The sequence below is a fragment of the Ictalurus furcatus genome, chromosome 18 (assembly GCF_023375685.1).
Source record: "Ictalurus furcatus strain D&B chromosome 18, Billie_1.0, whole genome shotgun sequence".
NCBI classification, from domain to species: Eukaryota; Metazoa; Chordata; class Actinopteri; order Siluriformes; family Ictaluridae; genus Ictalurus; species Ictalurus furcatus.
Window position 1 is genome coordinate 8,857,167 of NC_071272.1, and position 23,838 is coordinate 8,881,004.

At 39.1% G+C, this 23,838-nt stretch overlaps 1 protein-coding gene across 2 annotated transcripts in view; it reads right to left on the bottom strand.

Annotated features, from left to right (window-relative positions):
• Positions 1-6,239: 6,239 nt before the first annotated feature.
• Positions 6,240-23,838, bottom strand: part of LOC128622571 (gamma-aminobutyric acid receptor subunit beta-2) — an 84,529-nt gene continuing 66,930 nt past the window's right edge. The window contains exons 6-10 of one of the 2 annotated variants that reach the window (XM_053649189.1): positions 23,278-23,415; positions 16,539-16,691; positions 13,660-13,904; positions 9,819-9,959; positions 6,240-8,085 (exon numbers count right to left, since the gene is read on the bottom strand). In XM_053649189.1, coding sequence (XP_053505164.1) covers positions 7,738-8,085; positions 9,819-9,959; positions 13,660-13,904; positions 16,539-16,691; positions 23,278-23,415 — 1,025 coding nt within the window. In that variant the 3' untranslated portion in view covers positions 6,240-7,737. The remainder of the gene's footprint in view (positions 8,086-9,818; positions 9,960-13,659; positions 13,905-16,538; positions 16,692-23,277; positions 23,416-23,838) is intronic. The other variant, XM_053649190.1, reaches the window with a different exon arrangement.

A 23,838-nucleotide genomic window follows, 5' to 3' on the forward strand; every position in this document is an offset into this window, starting at 1 on the left:
CCCTGTTTACTATAATGCTAGTCCGAGTTTTAGCCTGTTTACTATAATGGTAGTTGGTGTTTTAACCTATTTATTGTAACGCTAGTCTGTGCTTTAGCCTGTTTACTGTAACGCTAGTCTGCATTTTAGCCTGTTTACTGTAACACTAGTCCAAGTTTTAGCCTGTTTACTATAATGCTAGCCCGCATTTTAACCTGTTTACTGTAATGCTAGTTTCCATTTTAGCCTGTCTAATATAACGCTTGTCCAAGTTTTAGCCTGGTTACTATAACGCTGGTCTGCATTTTAACCTGTTTACTATAACGTTATTCAGCGTTTTAGCCTGTTTACTCTAACGCTAGTCTGCGTTTTAGCCTGCCTACTGTAACGCTAGTCCGCGTTTTATCCTGTTTACTATAACGCTAGTCTGTGTTTTAGCCTTTTTACTATAACGCTAGTCCGCATGTTAGCCTCTTTACTATAATGCTAGTGTGCTTTTAGCCTGTTTCTATAACGCTCGTCTACAGTTTAGCCTGTTTACTATAATGCAAGTCCGCGTTTCAGCCTTTTTACTGTAACGCTAGTCCGCGTTTTATCCTGTTTACTCTAACTCTAATCCGCATTTTATCCTGTTTACTATAATGCTAGTCCGAGTTTTAGCCTGTTTACTATAACGCTAGTCCGAGTTTTAGCTTGTTTACTATAATGGTAGTTGGTGTTTTAACCTATTTACTGTAACGCTAGTTCGCGTTTTAACCTATTTACTGTAATGCTAGTCTGCGTTTTAGCCTGTTTACTATAATGCTAGTCTGATTTTTAGCCTGTTTACTGTAACGCTAGTCCAAGTTTTAGCCTGTTTACTATAATGCTAGTCCGCATTTTAACCTGTTTACTGTAATGCTAGTCTCCGTTTTAGCCTGTCTAATATAACGCTTATCCAAGTTTTAGCCTGTTTACTATAACGCTAGTCTGCATTTTAGCCTATTTACTATAACGCTAGTCCGAGTTTTAGCTTGTTTACTGTAACGCTAGTCTGCATTTTAGCCTGTTTATTGTAACACTAGTTCTCGTTTTAGCCTGTTTACTATAACGCTAGTCTGCATTTTAATCTGTTTACTATAACGCTAGTCCATGTTTTAGCCTGCCTACTGTAACGCTAGTCCGCGTTTCAGCCTGTTTACTGTAATGCTAGTCCGTGTTTTTGCCTGTTTACTGTAACTTAAGTCCGCGTTTTAGCCTGTTTACTGTGACGCTAGTCTGCGTGTTAACGTCTTTACTATAATGCTAGTCTGCATTTAGCGTGTTTCTATAATGTTAGTCTGCGTTTTAGCCTGTTTATTATAATGCAAGTCCGCGTTTCAGCCTGTTTACTGTAATGATAGTCCGCGTTTTAGCTTGATTACTATAATGGTAGTCCGCGTTTTACCCTGTTTACTGTAACGCTAGTATGTGTTTTAGCCTGTTTACTATAATGTTAGTCCACGTTTTAACCTGTTTCTATAATGCTAGTCCATGTTTTATCCTGTTTACTATACCTCTAGTGCGTGTTTTAGCCTGTTTACTATAACGCTAGTCCGCGTTTTAGCCTGTATACTATAACGTTAGTCTGCGTTTTAGCCTGTTTACTATAACGTTAGTCTGCGTTTTACCTTGTTTACTATAATGTTTGTCCGAGGTTTAGCCTGTTTACTATAACCCTAGTCCGAGTTTTAGCTTGTTTACTATAATGCTAGTCCACGTTTTAGCCTGTCTACTGTAATGTTAGTCCGTGTTTTAGCCTGTTTACTATAACGTTAGTCCGTGTTTTAGCCTCTTTACTATAACGTTAGTCTGTGTTTTAGCCTCTTTACTATAATGTTAGTCCACGTTTTAGCCTGTTTACTTTAACACCAGTCCGCGTTTTAGCCTGTTTACTGTAATGCTAGTCCACGTTTTAACCTGTTTACTATAATGTTAGTCCTTGTTTTAGCCTGTTTACTGTAACGCGAGTCCGCGTTTTAGCCTGTTTACTGTAACGCTAGTCCGCGTTTTAGCCTGTTTACTGTAACGCTAGTCCGCGTTTTAGCTTGTTTACTATAACATTAGTCTGCGTTTTAGCCTGTTTACTGTAATGTTAGTCCAAGTTTTAGCCTGTTTACTGTAACGCTAGTCCAAGTTTTAGCCAGTTTACTATAATGCTAGTCCGCATTTTAACCTGTTTACTATAATGCTAGTCTGCATTTTAGCCTGTTTACTATAACGCTTGTCCGAGTTTTAGCCTGTTTACTGTAATGCTAGTCTGCATTTTAGCCTGTTTACTATAACGCTAGTCTGCATTTTAGCTTGTTTACTGTAACGCTAGTCCGTGTTTTTGCCTGTTTCCTGTGACTCTAGTCTCCATTTTAGCCTGTTCACTATAACGCTAGTCTCCATTTCAGCCTGTTTACTATAACGCTAGTCTCCATTTTAGCCTGTTTACTGTAACGCTAGTCTGTGTTTTACCATGTTTACTATAACGCTAGTCTGCGTTTTAGCCTGTTTACTGTAACGCTAGTCTGCGTTTTACCATGTTTACTATAACGTTAGTCTGCATTTTAGCCTGTTTACTGTAACGCTAGTCTGCATTTTAGCATGTTTACTATAACTCTAGTCTGTGTTTTAGCCTGTTTACTGTAACGCTAGTCTGCATTTTAGCATGTTTACTATAACTCTAGTCTGTGTTTTAGCCTGTTTACTGTAACGCTAGTCTGGAGGAACTGCAGCAGTGACGTGGAGGAACTTAAGAAGGAGATTCCTCCTTGACAAGAAACAAGGAGGTGAAAACTTTTTGATGCTGCTCAGGAACCTCAAGAAACCTTCCTGACAGGAAATGAAAACGAGACCCGACCCTCACCGAGGTTTCATAAAGTTCTGGAAAGGAAATGAAGGCATGAATACTCCCAGGAGTAAACTGCCGCTCTGTGTTCAGCTGTAGTTGGTCAAGCATGTGGAGACGTGGAGAAGAAGCTGGTGGAAATGAGTGAAGTGGTTTATTTAGGGCGAGTTTGTGATGTAGTGTGTTGAGGCCGTGTGATATGATGAGATGGAGCGACAGGTCTGTGAAAGTCTACATGAAGGAGGATTGGAAACTGTGTGTAGTACATCAGAGCAGGCGTCCAGGTGCTGATTAACCAATGCTGAATGCTGCAGAGTTTCCTGTTTTGACACGGAGGTGTGCAGTGTGGATTAATGTTTATCCAAAAACACGTTACACTTTATTCACGTCATGGCAGAGTGAAAAAAATGGACTGAAATGATGCTAGTATTAATCACAGATTTATTATTCATCAATTTTGATTTATTTATTTGATTTATAGATGATGAGATTGATGCTCACAGTCAGCACCTTTGATATTTTTAGTTTTTAGCATTTAAATCTGACTCGAACAGTCACTCAAACTGCAGCTGGACTAGTGGGTGTGGCCTAATAGTCTAATGAGCTCACCTGATTGACAGCTCTCTGACTGAGACGCCGCCTCTCAAGCAATGTCAGTCAATGTACTGTCCATGCATTAAACTGATGTTTATGACATTATATGGATTATCACATTAAATTCTAACACAAAAGTGGGGAGAACCCTAAAAAGTACTACGTAGAACCATAAGAGAGTGTTTCCTTATCAGAAAGGGATATTTTTGGACGAATTAATTCTTTTAACACACAAAAAAACCCCTGAGCCATTAAGGGTTCTTCAGTTGTGCCTCTTGAAGAACCCTTAAAGGTTCTATTTAGAACTCTAAAGCAGCATTTGTCTTTTTTCAAAATGGTTACAATCCAAGTAGGACTTTTAGTTTCCTTGAAGAACCTTTCATTTAGTTTAATTTAACCCCTTTACTAAATGATGGCTCATTATTTTCTTCTGAGAACGTAGAAGACATAGGAGGTTAACATTTAGCTTCTTGATACTTGGTATACTTATAAGGTCCTTGAAGGGTTCTTTAAAGGTTCAGTGGATAATAAAAGGTTATTTAGCCCCTTCTTTGTACTTGGAATGCTTTTTGATATGTAAGGTTTTGCAGAGAACCCTTAAAGCTTCCCACAAAAGGAGCAATCAAAGAACCCTAAAATGTCTAAGACTGTAAAGTTCTCCATTTCTCAGATGGGGAAATGAGAAAGATATAAGGAAAGAAAGAAAACGGGGAAAAGGAAAGAGAGGGAACGTAATTAGAAAAGAACCACACACACACACACACACACACACACACACACACGAAATCACACTCTGATGTTTAATATGGAATTCCGTGATGGCTTCATACACATCCGAGTCCAAATCTCCACAATCATCCAAGAAAATCTTAAAAAAAATTCACATATTGTTTCTGAATTTCATGGCTCCGCCCCCAAATGGTATAATTCATGTCCAGCTTGTCCTCTTAGAACATCCCAGAACATTATCTGCTTTAATAAAACACTAGAACACACAATTGTTGATGGTGGATATTTTATTTTCCAGTGTTCATACTGTACACTATTGTTTTCAGTAAAGTCATAAAATCAGCAGCACAAAGCAATCAGAACATTCTCTATTGGCAAGAAGGGGGTTTTGTGTTGGTTTTTTTTTTTTTTTAAATAATATTCATAATAATATGTACATTATTGATTTGTCCGTGTTGCTGTTGTCCATGCCATTACAGTAAAGTATAAAACATTAGAAATTGAAGCCTATTTACAATAATAGGGTTTTCAGCATTACGTCATATTTACAGCGGTGACGTTTACAGGAAGCCCTGATTGCTCTCGCACCGTAGCTAATAACACATAATTCAACAGAAAGATATTTCATTAGCAGTGAAATTCTATTTAGCTGAATGTCTGAATGTTAGGAAGAAATAAATCAGGGCAAAATGATACCAATATCTTGTTTGTGTCTTCAGTCATTCCAGACAACACACGCTACACGCTGACGAGACTTCCTGTTGAACCTTTCTGCCCTGATTTATATTTATCTATCAGGAGATTAGCGAGCTAGCTTGGTGTATCCTAAGTACTACTCATGACTGTGTGCTAAAGTGTTTAAATTGCTAATAAATGTTAAATATATATTTATATTTATATATAACTGAAATATGCTTTAAAGTTATCAGTGTACAGCAGTGCAAGTCACATTATGATGATGATGATTATTATTATTATTATGATAAAAATTGACATAACTACAACTACACTAACTACAACATCTACACCTGTGCCAATAATAAAGTAAACTTTAGGAAGGATTTATGGCTGAATGTAACCATGGAAACGATTTCGAATGTAATAAATGTAAATGTAATATTAGAAAAGACTTCGGATTGAACGTAATCATAGAAACAATTTCAGACTAAATTTAGCCTTGGAAATGATTTAGGACTAAAATGTAACCATGGAAACTGCATCTGTCTAAATGTAACCATGAACTCTGACTTTGACATCTGGTTGAATATAACAATGAGAAAATCATTACACGTAAACATGGAAACAACTCTGAAATAAATGTCACCATGAAATGAATTCTGTCCAAATGTAGCAGAGGAAATTACCTCCGGCTGGATGTAACCATGGGTACAATTATGGACTAAATGTAGCCATTGGAACAGCATCCGTTTCTACATTAGAAACAACTTCTGACTGAATGTAACCATGGAAACAACTTCAGTCTTAAGATTACTATGGAAATTACTTCAAACTAAAGGTATCCATGGAAATGTCTACAGATTAAATATAACAGAAAGGACTTCTGGCTGAATGTAACCATGGTAAATAGTCTGTTTAAATGTATCCATGGAAACAGTCTCTCTGTTGATCTACAAACATGACAACTGACGAAAAGAGAAATGTTCACTATGAGACGGGTATAAAAGCACAGGAAGTGATGTATGTATGTGACATGTATAAAAGCACAGGAAGTGATGTGTCAGGCTCACCTCCAAATGAAGCGAAAACATCATGCGTTTAAAATACTGCAATACATTGCACGACTGATTATTGGCACATTCCCGCTTACACAATGTTTATACCGCATCATAGATTCATGACAGGTTTTATTAGAGGGTTATGAGGCATTATTAGTGTTTATAAAACAACTACAACAACAAAAAAACCCTTTTAGAAAATAAATAAATAATTTCAAGTGCAGATGTAATGGGTGATGAATAAAAGCTTCATGGAGAGCGTTATTAACCATTTCTCTTCTCCTCACTCATTATTGTGCTTTATCATTTACAGGCATTTAGTCTGAAGGTTATATATAAATATTTGTACATCCTCTTGCGTAAAAGGTAAGAAGAGTATATTCAAGTTGCCCTTTTTTTTCCTGACAAAACGTTCCAGTCAGAAATAAAGACACCGGACCGCTACAGTCCACAACGTCAGTATCTTATTTTCTGATTCGTTCAGGCATTAATTTTTCACATTTTTTGTAAAGAAACAGATCATTCCGTATGTAAACACACAAATATGCTTAATAATAATAATAATAATAATAATAATAATAATAATGCTTACTTAATTCCAGTACATATAACAATCCTATACAACATGTATTTACAGAAAACAGAGCACAAAAGAAAGAAATATAATTAGTTTTTTGTTCCAGACTCCTTAACTGCTGGCTGTGTTTAGAAAATATAGAAAGAAAAAAAAAGAAACGAACAAAAGAAAAATCCTGGTAATTTAAATATTTTTATTTAAAAAATCTGAAAAAAACTCTGATAAAATGCAATATTTTATTAGATATGTTTATTTATTTATTTATTATTATTTTTAAAAAAAATTTCATTAATACGAGACCTCACTGAACCTCTGGAATTGTCCTTGCATAATCTGTGTGTGTTTTTTTTTAAATACTCAATTTCAAACAATTGACATCAAAATGTAAGGATAAAAACAAATGTAAATAATCGGTTAAAATTCCTTTAATTAAATTGTTTAATGACATTGAAAAGTAACTTGTTTTAAGTACTGAAATTTTTCTTGTTCTTAGTTTTGCTATAATCTATTAATAAAATATCAAAACTAATTATGTAGTGTAAAAAAACAACAACACAAAAATATAAAAACTATTCTATACTCTCTAATTAACTACACCAGATAATTTGACCTGTTTACAAAATAAAAACAAATCAAGAATATAAAAATCAATTAAAGAATTATTTTCACTCATTGGCAGTTTCACTTAAAATTATCATAAGAAGGATGTGAAATTGTGTACAAGTCTATAAGTCACAGAATGCATAATAAATCAGTAAATGTAAACATTTAAAACACACTATAGAATTGACTGTAACATCTAAAGGTGTAAAAGGCGTGGTCTGTTTAATTATAGTTACAATAGCCAGCAATTAAGGAATGATAAACTAGCATTCATTGTTATATATCAAGGTATTAAAATATTCGTCTGTGTTCCAATACTGTATTTAACACTTCCGTATAAGGTTTGTTCTAATATGTAAACAGATACATTTCTAAGCTTCTCTCCGGTCCCTTTTCAAAATAGCAAAAACTAAACAAAGCAAAAAAAGTAAACAAGAGGAATAAAATGCTAGCTACATTCAAATTCAAACTCCTGTTACTTAATACCGCTAGCTAATTAGCAATGTAGCTAATAACTAGCTAGCAAGCTTCAGCTACATTGTCCTCTGTGCCTCACTCGTCCACACATGGGCGTGTTATGAACAGTACTGAAACGCAGGATTACGAAAATAAACAGCAGGAAACAAACGGACAACTTTAACCAAGAAAAAAAACACCTAAAATGCTCAGTTGATGTAGTAAAGCCAGTAGACGACGTTGAAAAAGGAAAAGACGGTGGGGAAGATCATCCTCGACCACTTGTCGATCGAGTTCACGTCAGTCAAGTCAGGGATGGTGATCTTCAGCTGCGAGGCGCGTCTCCGCAGTCGACTTTTCTTCTGAGGGACATGACATTCCAGTGCGTTCCGTCCGAAGTTCTGCCGAGCGAGTCCCGCTTTCCGGTACTGTAGCGCCGAGCTGTCGTACGCTAGCATGGTGCTGCGAGGGTCGCTGAGACCCAGAGCTAATTCGGACGGCGACATCTCATTCTTCATCTCCAGAGGCGTGAGGAGGATGTTCTCGTGAGGGTCCATCTGAAAGACGACAGAAATTAGTCCTGAAATATTTATTACACGGAATGCTAACAATGAACTATATAGGACGCTAATGCTAGCTGGAAATGCAAATGGGCAGCAGGTTTGGATGGTAAAAAAAAAAAAATCTATCTGTGAATTTTCTGTGAACTTTTTTTTTAAATATAATTTTTATGATTTATTTCATATTATATTATCTGTTAAAACTCCAATAAAGCACTAACATGAATTCTTATGAATACAGGAAGTGAATAAAAATAAATAATTATTACTACGTCACAATTTCACACAGTTGATGTATTTCAAGTGCCACACACACACACACACAGCACAATGGTCAAGTACGTTAGTGAGTATGAGTCGCAGAAGAGTGGAAATGATTCGAGAAAGCCAATACGTAAATATTCCATTTGCGTCATATTATTTTATTCACTTTATCTCTCACTTAATGATTAACATCGGATAAACTATATACAGTGAATATTTTAGATACTGTATGAATGTTTTTTTGTATTTGGGAACCTTCATTTCAGACCAACAGAATAAAAGGCAACAGTCAATCATTTATTCGTTTATTAAAAATTGTTTAAAGTTTAAAGTTCCTTTTTTTCTAAAACTTGGAATATACACTCACCAACATTAATGAAAATGATAATGATTTTAATTAGATATATACATAGTGCTCTACACTAATATTGGCACCCTTGGTAAATATGAGCAAAGAAGGCTGTAAAAAATTGTCTTAAAAAAACCCTTTCTTAAATGTAGGTGTACAACAACTATTGGAACTCCTATGAATTCATATGAGAAAATATATTTGAAGTATATTCCCATTGATATTTAACTTTTTTTTAACAAAAGATCAAAAGGTTAAACAATGAAGACAATTTTTCACAGCCTTCTTTGCTCATATTTACCAAGGGTGCCAATATTAATGGAGGGCACTGCATTTATTTATATTGCACCATGAACAAACTTAAAATTCACTATTTGTCTCCTGATTAAAGAAATACGACTTATTATAAATAAAACATATAATAATAAACAATTTCTAATTTCTTACAAATTTATTATATAAATATCATCATATTACTAACTTTACTAATAATATAAATAAAATATAAACAAAAATATTAAATAACCAAAATAATAATAAACAATATATTTATATTATATTAAATTATAAATAATATAATTACATAGGTTTTATAATACAACTGATAAAATATATCCAAACTTAAACATTCATCAGCTCTTAAATAAAAAATTAAAATTATAATTAAAAAAGAGCATTATAACATGACAGTTTGTCTCATTTTAATTAGAATTTTTAAAATATTGGCTGAAATTAAAATACATGTATAATAATAAGTTTTTGGTTTAAAAATAATTGCATAGAATTTCAGTAACTGTATCAGTTGTATTATTGCAATTTAGATAATAATAATAATAATAATAATAATAATAATAATACACAGAGTTAGTGATTTGCATTGTAATGTTTATGTATTATGTTTTGAGACACTTTGTAAAGGTTACAGTAAATGCCATGTTGTTGTTGTTGTTGTTGTTGTTACTGTTAGCCTCATTTGGTTAAGCTAGCGCTTCTGAATGCAGAATGAAGGACAAGTGATGGTAGCGATGAAGGAAAAAAACAGAAACTAAATTGTGCTCTGAAACCAAAACAGAACAACCAGGATCGATGGATTCGTCCATGACTCGTCACATGATACCTTATTTTTTTGATCGCCTAGTCCTATCGCCGCATCGTCCACAAAGATCGGTTCCCACATCGAGTCATGAGCGTCAATATCCCTCGGTTTCATTCTTGCATACAGAGCATCGTTTCTCTGAACTACATTTCCCATCAACCACTGCAAGCACACAAAACCACACCGTCAGCTGTCTCGAAGTGCACGAGGAATACGTTTATTTAGCTTTATGCTACACTAACGATGCCGTTTAGAATAATATAAATGTTTAGCTTGCGGATGTGTTATTAGCATATAAGGAAATGAGCTTCAGAAAATAAACAAGCCGCTAGAAATTCTGAACAATATTGACAGTTAAAATTAATTATTTAAATTTTGTATATTTATTATTTTCCTACACATGTCAGAGATAAAGACTAGGTCAAATATTTGCTTAAAAAAAAAGTTTGCAGTTACTTTGGAATAAATGCGATTACAAAATTATTCTCAGTCAGAATATATTACGTACAGTATAATCATTTTAAAAGTCAAATCGTGGCTGGATTTAAGATTTTAACATCAAAGCAACTGGTTCTGATCAACACTTAATCAGGAAGTTCTTTATTCTGATATTATAGCACCATTTATTTTTGCATTAAAGATTAAACTTCAAGCTACATGCTCTTTTTAAAAAGCACTAAATAATTTCATCAGAAACTTTAATGTACAGCTTCCTAACGCAAATGACTTATTTTCTTCTTTGCTTTCTTTCAGTTGCTGAAGTACGGAGGCCTTGAAGGGACTTTTGCAAAATTTTTTTTTTACAAAAACCCCCAGAAACTCGACTTACAGTGCATCCGGAAAGTATTCACAGCGCTTCACTTTTCCCACATTTTGTTATGTTACAGCCTTATTCCATAATGGATTAAATTCATTATTTTCCTCAAAAGTCTACAAACAATACCCCATAACGACAATGTGAAAGAAGTTTATTTGAAATCTTTGCAAATGTATTAAAAATAAAAAACAAAAAAAGCACATGTACATAAGTATTCACAGCCTTTGCCATGACACTCAAAATTGAGCTCAGGTATATCTTATTTCCACTGATCATCCTTGAGATGTTTCTACAACTTGATTGGAGTCCACCTGTGGTAAATTCAGTTGATTGGACATGATTTGGAAAGGCACACACCTGTCTATATAAGGTCCCACAGTTAACAATGCATATCAGAGCACAAACCAAGCCATGAAGTCCAAGGAATTGTCTGTAGACCTCCGAGACAGGATTGTATTGAGTCACAGATCTGGGGAAGGGTACAGAAACATTTCTGCAGCATTGAAGGCAATGAGCACAGTGAGCACTGCAGCAATGAGCACAGTGGCCTCCATCATCCATAAATGGAAGAAGTTTGGAACCAGCAGGACTCTTCCTAGAGCTGGCCGCCATGCCAAACTGAGCAATTGGGGGAGAAGGGCCTTAGTCGGAGAGGTGACCAAAAACCCGATGGTCACTCTGACAGAGCTCCAGCGTGTCTCTGTGGAGAGAGGAGAACCTTCCAGAAGAACAACCATCTCTGCAGAACTCCACCAATCAGGCCTGTATGGTAGAGTGGCCAGAAGGAAGCCACTCCTCAGTAAAAGGCACATGACAGCCCACCTGGAGTTTGCCAAAAGGCACCTGAAGGACTCTCAGACCAAAAATTGAACAAAGATTGAACTCTTTGGCCTGAATAGCAAGCGTCATGTCTGGAGGAAACCAGGCACCAGTCATCACCTGGCCAATACCATCCCTACAGTGAAGCATGGTGGTAGCAGCATCATGCTGTGGGGATGTTTTTCAGCAGCAGGAACTGGGAGACTAGTCAGGATCGAGGAAAAGATGAATGCAGCAATGTACAGAGACATCCTTGATGAAAACCTGCTCCAGAGCGCTCTGAACCTCAGACTGGGGTGAAGGTTCATCTTCCAACAGGACAACGACCCTAAGCACACAGCCAAGATAACAAAGGAGTGACTACAGGACAACTCTGTGAATGTCCTTGAGTGGCCCAGCCAGAGCCCAGACATGAACCTGATTGATCATCTCTGGAGAGATCTGAAAATGGCTATGCACTGATGCTCCCCATCCAACCTGATGGAGCTTGAGAGGTCCTGCAAAGAAGAAAGGGAGAAACTGCCCAAAAATAGGTGTCAAGCTTGTAGCATCATTCTCAAAAAGACTTGAGGCTGTAATTGGTGCCAAAGGTGCTTCAACAAAGTACTGAGCAAAGGCTGTGAATACTTATGTACATGTACTTTTTTTGTTTTCTATTTTTAATAAATTTGCAAATATTTCAAACAAACTTCTTTCACGTTGTCATTATGGGGTATTGTTTGTACAATTTTGAGGAAAATAATGAATTTAATCCATTTTGGAATAAGGCTGTAACATAACAAAATGTGGGAAAAGTGAAGCACTGTGAATACTTTCCGGATGCACTGTATGTGGACATGAAAATGAGTTACTTTCACAAGATGTTTTCCCCGTAAAGAAATAGCATGCTTAAAGGATGTGGTTATTCTCTCAAAAACAAATCATGTCCTTTTTAAAAAAGAAAACAACTTGTGAAAATGACTAATTTTCGTTTGCATGCACAAGATTTTTTTGTGTATTTAAATTTTTTTTTAAATTATCAATTATAAACAGTGAACATGTTTTAAATGCTAATATTTAAATTTAACAATGGCTGGATTTAAACTTCTGACATCAAAACATTTGGTTCTGATCAGCACTCAATCGTGATGTTCTTCATAATATCAGTCAATTCAATAATAAAAAAAAACCAAAAAAAAAAAAAACCAAACAAACAAAAATTTTGTGAAAACAGAAAATCTTGCACACGTGAAAATGTATTGAAAAACTTTACACGTTCTTTTCTTTCAGAAATTTTCACGTGTGCGCGAAGATGTTTTTCTCGTGCTTGTTTGTTTCCCTCCAGGAGCTCCGAACTGTCAGTTATCAACAGAGAGATTCATTTTTTCCCACATTATAATTTTTTCATTCTTTTCAGTTGTTGCTGTTTTTAATCTTCTAACATCAGAACATCTGGTTCAGATCAGAACTCAATCATGATGTTCTTCATAGCATCAGGAGTCAGTGAAACTTCGGCAGTTCAGTTTCTGTGGAAGGTTCCGCGTTCGAATCCCTCGGTCTCCATAAGCCATCTTGGGAATTTTCTCTCTCTCTCTCGTCTCTGCTTTTAAACGAATGAACGTATATGTATATCAAACGCTGATCAATTCTATTTATATTTTTTCCTCAGAGTCCAGGGAAAAAAAGCTTATGAATTTTAGCACCGTTTATTTTCCACTTTCCGTTTATTTCGCATTTTACAAATTGCTCAAATCGTTTATCATGAGAGACAATCCAGCATACAGAACCCTAACATTCACTACTGTAGCACTCGACAGGTTTTTCTTCAGTTTTTTTTGTGGCTGTCTGATATCAACAGCAAACTATATCAGCCCTGTGATTCTGTTTAGTGAAACATTAATAAACATTCATAAACATTCATAAAATGAAAATTGACTGGACAAAATGATTCAAACAGTACACACATCATATACAGAACCTGAAAACACCGGGTTAGCAAATCTACATCGAGTACATGAGTAACACTCTGTGTGTGTGTGTGTGTGTGTGTGTGTGTGTGTGTGTGTGTGTGTGTGTGTGTGAGTGTGTGTGTGTGTGTGTGGCAACAATTTTTATCTATTAAAAAATAGCAGTCGTTCCCTCACCAACTGTTAAGAAGTGTAAACTCCTCTGAACTGAAGATGTGGAAAAACTGTTACACAGCACTGACAATGGAGACTCCTTCCCTACATGCATATAAATACGTACCTTGTTGGAATCCATCCTCATTTTCTCGTTGTTGGCGTTGGACGCTTTCTCTGCCGCTTTCTTCTGCCGCTGAGGTCCTTGTCCGAAGAAGATGTAGTTGACGAGAGCGTACTCGAGCAGGGCGAGGAAGACGAAGACGAAGCAGCCCATCAGGTACATGTCGATGGCTTTGACGTACGGGATTTTAGGAAGCGTCTCTCGCAGGTGTGTGTTGATGGTTGTCATGGTGAGCACGGTCGTGATACCTGTACAGAAAGTGGAATGTTATTTCATTATTTAAAAATAAATAAATAAATAAATAAATAAATGAGAAAAGAAGATAAAGCAACTTACATTTTTGTATTTTTCCTATTTTTACACAGATACTGTTATGTTCTTAAGAACTGTACATCTACAGCTAAACGTCACAGCCGAGAAAACGAACATCGAAACAAACATCTGAGAAAATCAGGTAATAAATTCTTTTAAAAAAATAATAATAATAGTACTAAAATAAATAAAAGCTCAGAATGATTGTAATTTGGATCATCCATGGAAAATAATGCTCAAATTTGGTTATATAATACTTATATTTGCACATATAAATGAAGTTTGTGGCTAATTAGCATTACTATAACACTAGTCTGCGTTTTAGCCTGTATATATGGAAGTATAATAGTACCAAATGTCCTTAAGGCAAAATGGCATGTTGAATTACATAAATTGAATAAAACATATCAATATTTTAACAAATTTTTAACAAAAAATTGTTATCAACATAACAATACTTGAATTTTTCTGCCCAGCAATTTGACACAAATTGAAAAAACAAACAAACAAACAAACAAAAAAACACAGCAATATCAATGCTTGAATTAGTTTCCTCTGCAATTCACTGGGTTTGTATATTTTGATTTAAAACAAAATTCCAGCATTCAAAATACAATGCACACATATTCACCTTCCTAAAATACAGTTCCAAAATATTCAGTTATTAAAATACCATCTTCATTATTCATCAGGTAATATTTCAACACATTACTTTTCAACCTCACAAATTCAGATCTTAAAATTCAAGTCTTCACAACCGGGTCTCACAGGAAGAGCAATGGATTGCCGATACTATTGTAACATGTTACTCTGGGCCGGCCCCTAGTGGTGGGATTGTGCTGACAAGCCACAAGAGAAGATGAACCTAGCGGACTGGCATAAAGCTGGCTTGATGTTGGACGTTCGGTATTCACAGATATGCACAAATTAAGGGACCGTCGTTAATGTTACATACGACATTGGTATACACGTTTCTAACTTCAATAGTATTTGAAGGGAATGACTTACAGTCACACAACCAACTGTAAAGTGTTCATCTAGGTGTCAGCTGTTTTGATTCCCAAATGAATCATTACCAGTTTTTTTCTCGGTTTGTCAATAAAACTGTTCAATAAACTCAATAAACTTTCTAATGAATAAAATAACATTATACCTCCATGCTGCCTCAGTCACACATAGATGAGAGTCACACATCTAGAACGTATCAACTCTTTCACGAACAAACGACTAATCATGACAATACGGCTTCTCCTGCGCCAAGTCAGAGCGTTAGCATCACTGCGTTTTTTATAACAAACTCCTGCAAGTGCAAGCAACTTAACCACACTGCCAAGTTTTGGACAAACGATGTCCCACTGCTAGCAAGGCTCGTCGTTCGTGGTGTCATTCTGATGGATCGTGTGCTGTTTGTTGCCAGGATGGAGACGGTAATGAGACTCTGTGAGTTATAGAGTCATGAACTGGACACGGACGGAAGAGAATGATTTACGTCGGTCATTGTTTATGGCAATGACGTCATTAAGCGCTCAGAAAAAGACAGTTTTCTTCTGCTGTCTGTTAGCCTGCATGTAAAATCTGATCCAAATTAGCTTTAATGCTACTATTATAGCTAATAACCAAACGAGAGCCAAAGCAACCACGAATGATAAACAAGTCACACCCTCTCAGCTCGGCTCACATGGCTTGGGTTAAATTTATGCTGTTTTATTCTAAAAACCCTTGTTTTTTGTTTGTCATCCTGATAGCTAACTCAATCCAGGTCAGGCTCCAATCAGTGAGAGCACACTGTTTATTTCGTGTGTGTGTGTGTGTGTGTGTGTGTGTGTTTACATAATCCAGCATGACAGGGAAAAATACAGGCTGTCAGTGAAATGAAAGAACAAAAATATACAGAGAAATCAGAGCGCTCAGCTGAATACAAATTAGTGAAGTTAACGAGTACACAGCTAGTCCTCCAATCTCATTTCCATCACAAGCTAATCAAAATGATTTTTTAAAAAAAATATTTTTTGCAATTTACATGTCTGTCAGAACAAGGGCCAAAAACGCAGACTAGCTTTATAGTAAACAGGCTAAAACGCAGAATAGAGTTATAGTAAACAGGCTAAAACATAGACTAGCGTTACAGTAGACAGGCTAAAATGCAGACTAGCATTATAGTAAACAGGCTAAAACGCAGACTAGCATTATAGTAAGCAGGCTAAAACACAGACTATCATTATAGTAAGCAGGCTAAAACACAGACTATCATTATAGTAAACAGGCTAAAACGCAGACTAGTGTTATAGTAAACAGGCTAAAATGCAGACTAGCATTATAGAAAACAGACTAAAATGCAGACTAGCTTTATAGAAAACAGGCTAAAACGCAGACTAGCATTATAGTTAACAGGATAAAATGCAGACTAGTGTTATAGTAAACAGGCTAAAACGCAGACTAGCATTATAGAAAACAGGCTAAAACGCAGACTAGCGCTATAGTAAACATGCTAATACACGGACTAGTGTTATAGTAAACATGCTAATATGTAGCCTAGCGTTATAGTAAACAGTGGGCGTTGGAGTTTGTACCTAAAGCGACTCGGGCGGCGGAGGCGTCGTAGTTGATCCAGAAGGAGACCCAGGACAGGATGGTGATCAGGATGGAGGGCATGTAGGTCTGCAGGATGAAGTAGCCGATGTTTCTCTTCAGCTTGAAGCTGAGGGACAGGCGAGGATAAGCACCTGGGGGAACATGATAACGAGATCACGAACATGCGTGTCATTTATAAGATCAAAAAAATAATTAAAAACCCAGTGCATGGGGAGTAACATATTTTAACCTCAAATTTGGATGCTTCTGCCAGGAGGTTAAGGTGAAGATTTCTACATGTTTTGAATGGATCAAAGCACACATTTACTTTGTGCTACACTGTAAAAATAATCATGTGGAAATCTACTTATTAATAAAAATATAGCTGAATATACACAGATCTGGATTGTGATTGGTCAGAAGGTGTTGATTAATCCTCTATAACAGCAGCTCTGAAAGCGCTGGTTTATATTAACGCACTCGTTCTAATACTTTATCGTTTCTATAGCAACAACGGACACTCCACTGAAAATAAACAGATTTTGAAAAATCTTAGATATAGTGAAACATAACGTGTACGGAAGGAGTCTCCAGTGTCAACACTGTATAACAGTCAGATTTAAAGCTGTAACTTTAAGTTCCCTTTCAAAGGGAACTTCGACGTTGCATTTAGCATAACAGTATGGGAAGCGCCCCTGCACGCGTGACTGGTATCTGAAGCTTGTGTAAAATCATGCCTCTACTTATAGGTCTGCCATGATCAGGTGACGTGGCAATTAAGCACGTCACATGATATATATATGGCACCTGTGAACCAGCCTTATTATCTTCAGCGAGACTGCATGTCTGTTGTTTGTGTGACAAAAAACGCTTCATTTCTACTCTATATTTTTTCAAAATCTCTAAAATTTTATATCCCTTTTTTAGAAAAAAAAGAAAAGAAAAGAGAGGGAAATAATGAGCGAGAATTCAGAAAGTGTGTTACGCCTTGCTCCCGTTTCATCACGGACGGACACGCTTTCTGTGTGAAGTGTTTGGGCGTAGCGCATGCGACAGCAGCCCTTGAGGGGTCTGACTGTCAGCATTGTGAACATTTCACGATTAGGCAGCTCCGCTCTCGACTTGCTCTCTTCTCGTCCGAAGGGAGTTGGGTTTCAGAGCCACGTGGATCTGGGCCAGCCGCTGCCGAGGCAGCCAGCCGGCTAAGGTCGTGGGGTTCTCGTATGAATTTGGAAGAGGAGCTGGAGATGAGCGCTGTTCTATCTATTGCTCTGTCTTCCGGTTCCGGCTCTCCGCCTGACTTTGGAGCTCGCATTGCGACTCCTCCTTCCTCTATGGAAAGCCAAAACACCCTCCCTGACTCCAAGGAGTTGGTAGAGGGTGCCACTGCACCAAAAACCGACAGCAGCTCTAAAGTATATAAAGAGCTGCTTGAGGTGATTACTAGAGCAGTTGAAAAGTTGAATATAGACTGGCCCGGGGAAGAGGAAGTGGCTCGTAGCAGGCTGGATGAGCGCTTCCTCTCCAGTGAAAATAAATATAAAGCTCCCTCACACCACAGAAAACTCCCCTTTTTTCCAGAAGTGCATGATGAGATATCACGCTTCTGGAAAACTATACACTAGCCATGTTTATAACCCCGTGACGTCTGATTACTCAGCCGTCATGGGGAGTGAGCAGCACGGCTATTTAGCGATGCCAAAAGTGGAGGAGGCGCTTGCGAGCCACCTCCCTCCATCAACGGCAGGTAATTTAGGGAGGCCAACTTTACCTTCTAAGCCATGTAAAGCCACCTTGGCGTTGGTGGGCAAAGCCTATGCAGCAGCGGGTCTTTCTTTTGGGTCACTGCACACAATGGCAGTGTTGCAGGCCTACCAAGCAGACCTGCTGAGTGAGCTCGATACTGGGGAGGGAATTGGGGTGGAGGGAATGGCAGAGCCACAGATTTATCTTTCCAAACAAACGGCCCGTCATATCAGCCGTTCAATGGGTAGCCTGGTTGTGGCGGAGAGGCACCTATGGCTCAACATCTCAGGGATGGGGGACAAAGATAAGGTCTCTTTGCTGAACGCCCCAGTTAAACCTTCCGGCCTGTTTGGCGGCGCGGTTAATGCCATCGACGACAGGTTTCGCGAGGCAAAACAGCAAACGGCGGCGTTCAGCCAGTTCCTTCCCCATCGTGTTGAGTTCGCCCGGGCCTCCATGAGTGGAGCCCGGGCCAGCGCTAGTGTGAGGGAGGCACAGAAGGCGAGTGTGGTGGCCCGCCTCCCCCTGCAGAAAGCCAGGGGGACCGGGCGGCCAAAACAGCCTGCTAAGAGGCCTGATCTAAGAATGATCATAAAAGCAAAGCAGGCAAGAAGGAACGGTCCTGATGGGCTGCGGAGGGACGTATCAGGGGATATGAGATTGTTAGGGCCGATAGCCCCCAGTGCTAGTGTAGGGCCTGCCCTGGCCAAGGCCATCCCGTGTTTTCAGCCTTCTCTGGTCAGCGAGCTGTCACAGGGCAATGGAAATCTGATGCTTTCCCTCCAACGAAATGTGGAAAAGCTAACATCACTGAAAGACCATTTGGCAGTGTGGAAACTACTACCCAAAGGGTTACCAGGTCCAGTTCAGAGCTCGACCCCCCCGGTTCAGAGGTGTGCTCACCACAGTTGTCAGCACAGAGCAGAGCCCAATATTAGTGCAGGAAGTAAGTTCCCTTTTGGACAAAGGGGCCATAGAACATGTACCCCGTTCCCTAATGGAGGGAGGTTTTTACAGCTGTTATTTCCTGGTCCGCAAAAAAGCTGGGAGTATGCGGCTAATTTTAGATCTGCGTCATCTGAACTGTACCCTTCGGACATACAGGTTCAAGAAGCTGACGCTCAAACTTATCGTGCCACAGATTCAGTCCGAGGACTGGTTTGTGACGATAGATCTGAAAGATGCAGATTTCCACATAGGAATATCGCCCAGCCACAGGAAGTTCCTGAGGTTTGCGTTTGGAGACAACATATACCAATTTCGGGTTCTTCCCTTCGGGCTAGCTTTATCCCCTCGCACCTTCACAAAGTGCTGATGCTGCTCTGGCTCCCTTGCGACTCCAGGGCATCCGTGTACTAAACTACCTGGACAACTGGTTAATTCTAGCACGATCCAGGTCACAGGTGGTTCAACATCGTTCTTGCCCACATGAGGAGCTTGGGGCTCATGGTGAACCTCAAGAAAAGTATGCTTTCTCCAGTGCAGAGGACAACTTTTCTAGGGGTTATATGGGATTCTACTACGATGAGGGCGTTTCTATCCTCAACACGCGTAGGATCGATGTTATCAACTTTGAGCAAGATAAAGCCAAGTCTGGGCATCCCCTCCAGTCTCTACGAGAGACTGTTGGGCCTTATGGCAGCAGCAGCCAACGTCATACCGTTGGGCCTATTGCACATGAGACCATTTCAGTGGTGGCTGAAAAGTCGGGGGTTTCATCTGAGTATGAAACCTCTGAGAGTAATCAGTGTCATGCGGCGATGCCTGCGTGCTCTGAGTATTTGGAGGTGCCCGTAGTTTCTAGCCTCGGGTCACACTATAGGAGCATCTCCTTACTGCAAGACAGTAATGACAGACGCGTCCCTCACGGGCTGGGGTGCAGTCTTAAATGGCTGTCCAGCTCACGGTTTTTGGAGTGGCCCTCATCTGGAGTGGCATATAAATCGCCTAGAGATGCAGGGCGTATTCCTAGCACTGAAATTCTTTCTTCCTCAGTTGAGAGGTCACCATGTGCTAGTTGCATCAGACAACACAGCGGTGGTCTCATATATCAAACACCAGGGAGGGTTACGTTCACGCCCCCTGTTCAGGCAGGCACAACTAATCCTTCTGTGGGCAGAGGGAAAGTTCTTGTCAGTGAGTGCAATGTACATTCCGGGCAGCCGGAATGTAGGGGCAGACATCCTGTCGAGGTATGGGATGAGGCCCGCGGGTTGGAGGCTCCATCCACAAGTGGTGGAGTCCATATGGCGGCGGTTCGGACAAGCGGAAGTGGATGTGTTCGCCTCCGAGGAGACAACACATTGCCCACTGTGGTTCACCCTCAATCCTCCCGCACCATTTGGGCTGGACGCCACGGTGCACACGTGGCCGAGGTCACGTCTACATGCTTTTCCCCTGATCGCTCTGCTCCCACAAGTTCTAGCGAGAGTTCGCCAAGACCGTCTACGTCTGCTGCTAGTAGCACCTTATTGGCCCACTTGAATATGGTTCTCGGAGATAATTTCCCTGCTCGACGGTACTCCTTGGGAGATTCCCATCCGCAGGGATCTACTGTCTCAAGCCGGAGGACTGATTTATCACCCTCGGCCAGAACTATGGAAACTGGCCCCTGAGGGGCACCAGCTCACAGATTCTGGTCTCACAACTGAGGTTGTAGAGACCATGTTAAATGCTAGAGCACCATCCACAAGGAAATTGTATCCGCTCAAGTGGCGGCTTTTAGTCTTGTGGCGTGAGGAACGTCAGCTAGACCCAGTGAACTGCGCAATAGCTACAGTCCTGGAGTTCTTACAAGAATGTTTCTCAGCAGAGTGGGCTCCTTCTACAATCAGGGTTTACGTGGCTGCTGTTTCGGCCAGCCATGCCCCTGTTGATGGAGCCTCTGTGGGGAAACATCCTCTAACTTCGAGGTTCATGCGTGATGTCAGATGGCTGAGGCCAGTGGCGTAAGTCCCAGCAGCTGCTGGTCTGCTTTGACGGTGACAGTAAAGGTGATGCTGTGTCAAAGCAGCGCATCTCTAATTGGATAGTGGAAGCAATGTCTATGGCTTACGAGGCGCACAGTCTCGCCACGCCTCTGGACATAAGAGCTCATTCCACTAGGGTGGTCGCCATCTCGAAGGCTTTATCCAAGGGGTATCCTTGCAGGATGTGTGTGCTGCTGCAGGCTGGTCTACGCCACACACATTCATTCATTATTACAGCCTGGATATTCATTCCACCCCGGGCTCAAGTGTCTCGTTCCCTTTGAAAGGGAACGTCGGGGTTAAGTAACCCTGTTCCCTGAGAAGGGAACGAGACGCTGCATAGCTTTGTCATACCAGGGCAGGCCTGTGAATTGCGTCTTCGCTTCAGATAATAGAGGCTGGCGGCGTGGTTCACAGGTGCCATATATATATATATATATATATATATATATATATATATATATATATATATATATCATGCGATGTGCTTAATTGCCACGTCACCTGATCATGGCAGGCCTATAAGTAGAGGCATGATTTTACACAAGCTTCAGATACCGGTCACGCGCGCAAGGGCGCTTCCCATACTGTTATGCTAAATGCAACGTTTCATTCCCTTCTCAGGGAACAGGGTTACATGCGCAACCCCCACGTTTTCCTACATCTTCAGCACAGAGGTGTTTACACTTCTTTACTGTTCCTCAGTTGGATATTTAGATTGATATGTGTGTGATGCTCAGTGAACCCAAAAAAAAAAAAAAGATAAAGTGAAAATCATCTGGACTCGACCCGAGTGACCTCCAGATGTGAGGAGAAGTCCATGCGTACCTGCACAAACACCTGAACGGAGTAGTCTGGGAAGTTTTGGTGCTCAATAGTCTTAATAACCCTTTAACCAGGGGATCATGTGGAACTCCTTGAGGAGCAGAACACTGCACAGGTTCATGTTTTCTTTGATTTAATGAACTTGATTTAGCTTAATTACAGAGGGGCGCCATTAGCTGATTCAGGTGAGGTAATTTAGAAACAGAGGAAAAAATTAAAACTGAAGTGTTCTGTGGGGACGTGCAGAAATCTTCTGTATAACATTAAACCGTGCTGAGGAGAAGAAAAAAGTGAAACCAACTTAACATGGCTGACGTCGTTTTTGGCTTTAATTTGAGTTAACGTTCTCACACCAAAGTTGATTATTTTCCTATAACAGCACATCCCCAAATGATGTTTTCTACATGCTTATAACGCAGGAGCGTAAACTCATCTGTAATGAAGATGTGGGAAAATGTCAAGTTAGAGCTTTACCTCTGTTACAAAGCGCTGACACTGGAGACTCCTTCCATGTTAAATTATATTACATATTAAATAAAAATCTCCTCAAAGAATCACATTTTTTCTTTTTTAAAAAAAGCATTTATGTGGAGCGTCCGCTGTACACGTCCCTGTAAAAGAGCTGTTAGTATAGAAACAATAACGTATTAGACTCTAAGCTGCGCTACTATCAGAGCCACTGTTACAGAAAACTAATCAACACCTTCTGACCCATCAGAATCCAGAACTCAGCAGCAGCGCTCTGGGATAAAGCATTATATCATCTAGAAATGCTTTTTATTAAAAAGGTCATGAAAAATGTTTTTGTGGTTAATTAGCTTAATTAAAAAAACAAAAAACAATAGAAACCATCACAGAAATTCTAATGCTTTCCATTACAAATACCATTACAAACCATCATCAAATGTCAAAGGTGTCCTATTGCTCCTTAATGGCATCCACTAGACATAACAAGCCACCAATAGAAGGCAGCAGTTAACCAGTAGAGACCCACAGGGATCATTAGAGTTTCCATTAAAACCACTTCCCATTATAACCATTACAAATATAACCATTACAAATTATGATGGTTTCTATTGTTTCTATTGTTCTAAGTAGATAATCTGTTCAGATTAAAAAAAAAAAACCCAAAAAACTTTTATTTCTGTAATATCATTTCCACAGAATCAGAGAGAACTTTGGGAATGTTCCTCTTCACCTGTAGAGAAAACCACCTTCTTGGCTATGAGCTTGTAGTCGACTATGGAGAACTGAGGCAGCTCTATTCTCTCCACTCCTGTCACGGCGCTGTTTTCACCTCGCCAGTAAAACTCGATATCATCCGTCGTGTAGCCGTCTGTGGAAAAGAAATGACAAATCATCCCAGATAGTTAGTGCACGGAGTGATTCAGTGAGATCGATTTTTCTCTTGTTAATAATGCAGATCAGGCAGTTTGTTCAGATTCTCATTAAAGAAGTAGCCGCAGTAATTAATTAGCTGTTATGTAAAGAGGCTGTGTCGGAGTATCGTGTATAACGAGGTGTCACTGGGCTTAATTAAGGAGAAGTGCTGTAAATGGCCTTTCGCTGGAGACAGCCAGAAATAAATCCATAAAAGCTGAACATGCGCACCGGAACATCCTGTAACTTTAATTTATACACGCTACGGCCGTATAAAACGTATTGGGTTTCGGAAATGTTTCAGGATCTGCTGTGAAATACTCGCTGTAGTTTCTATTTCGTAAATGTGTTTCTAGACCTGGGATAAATACTTTAAAAT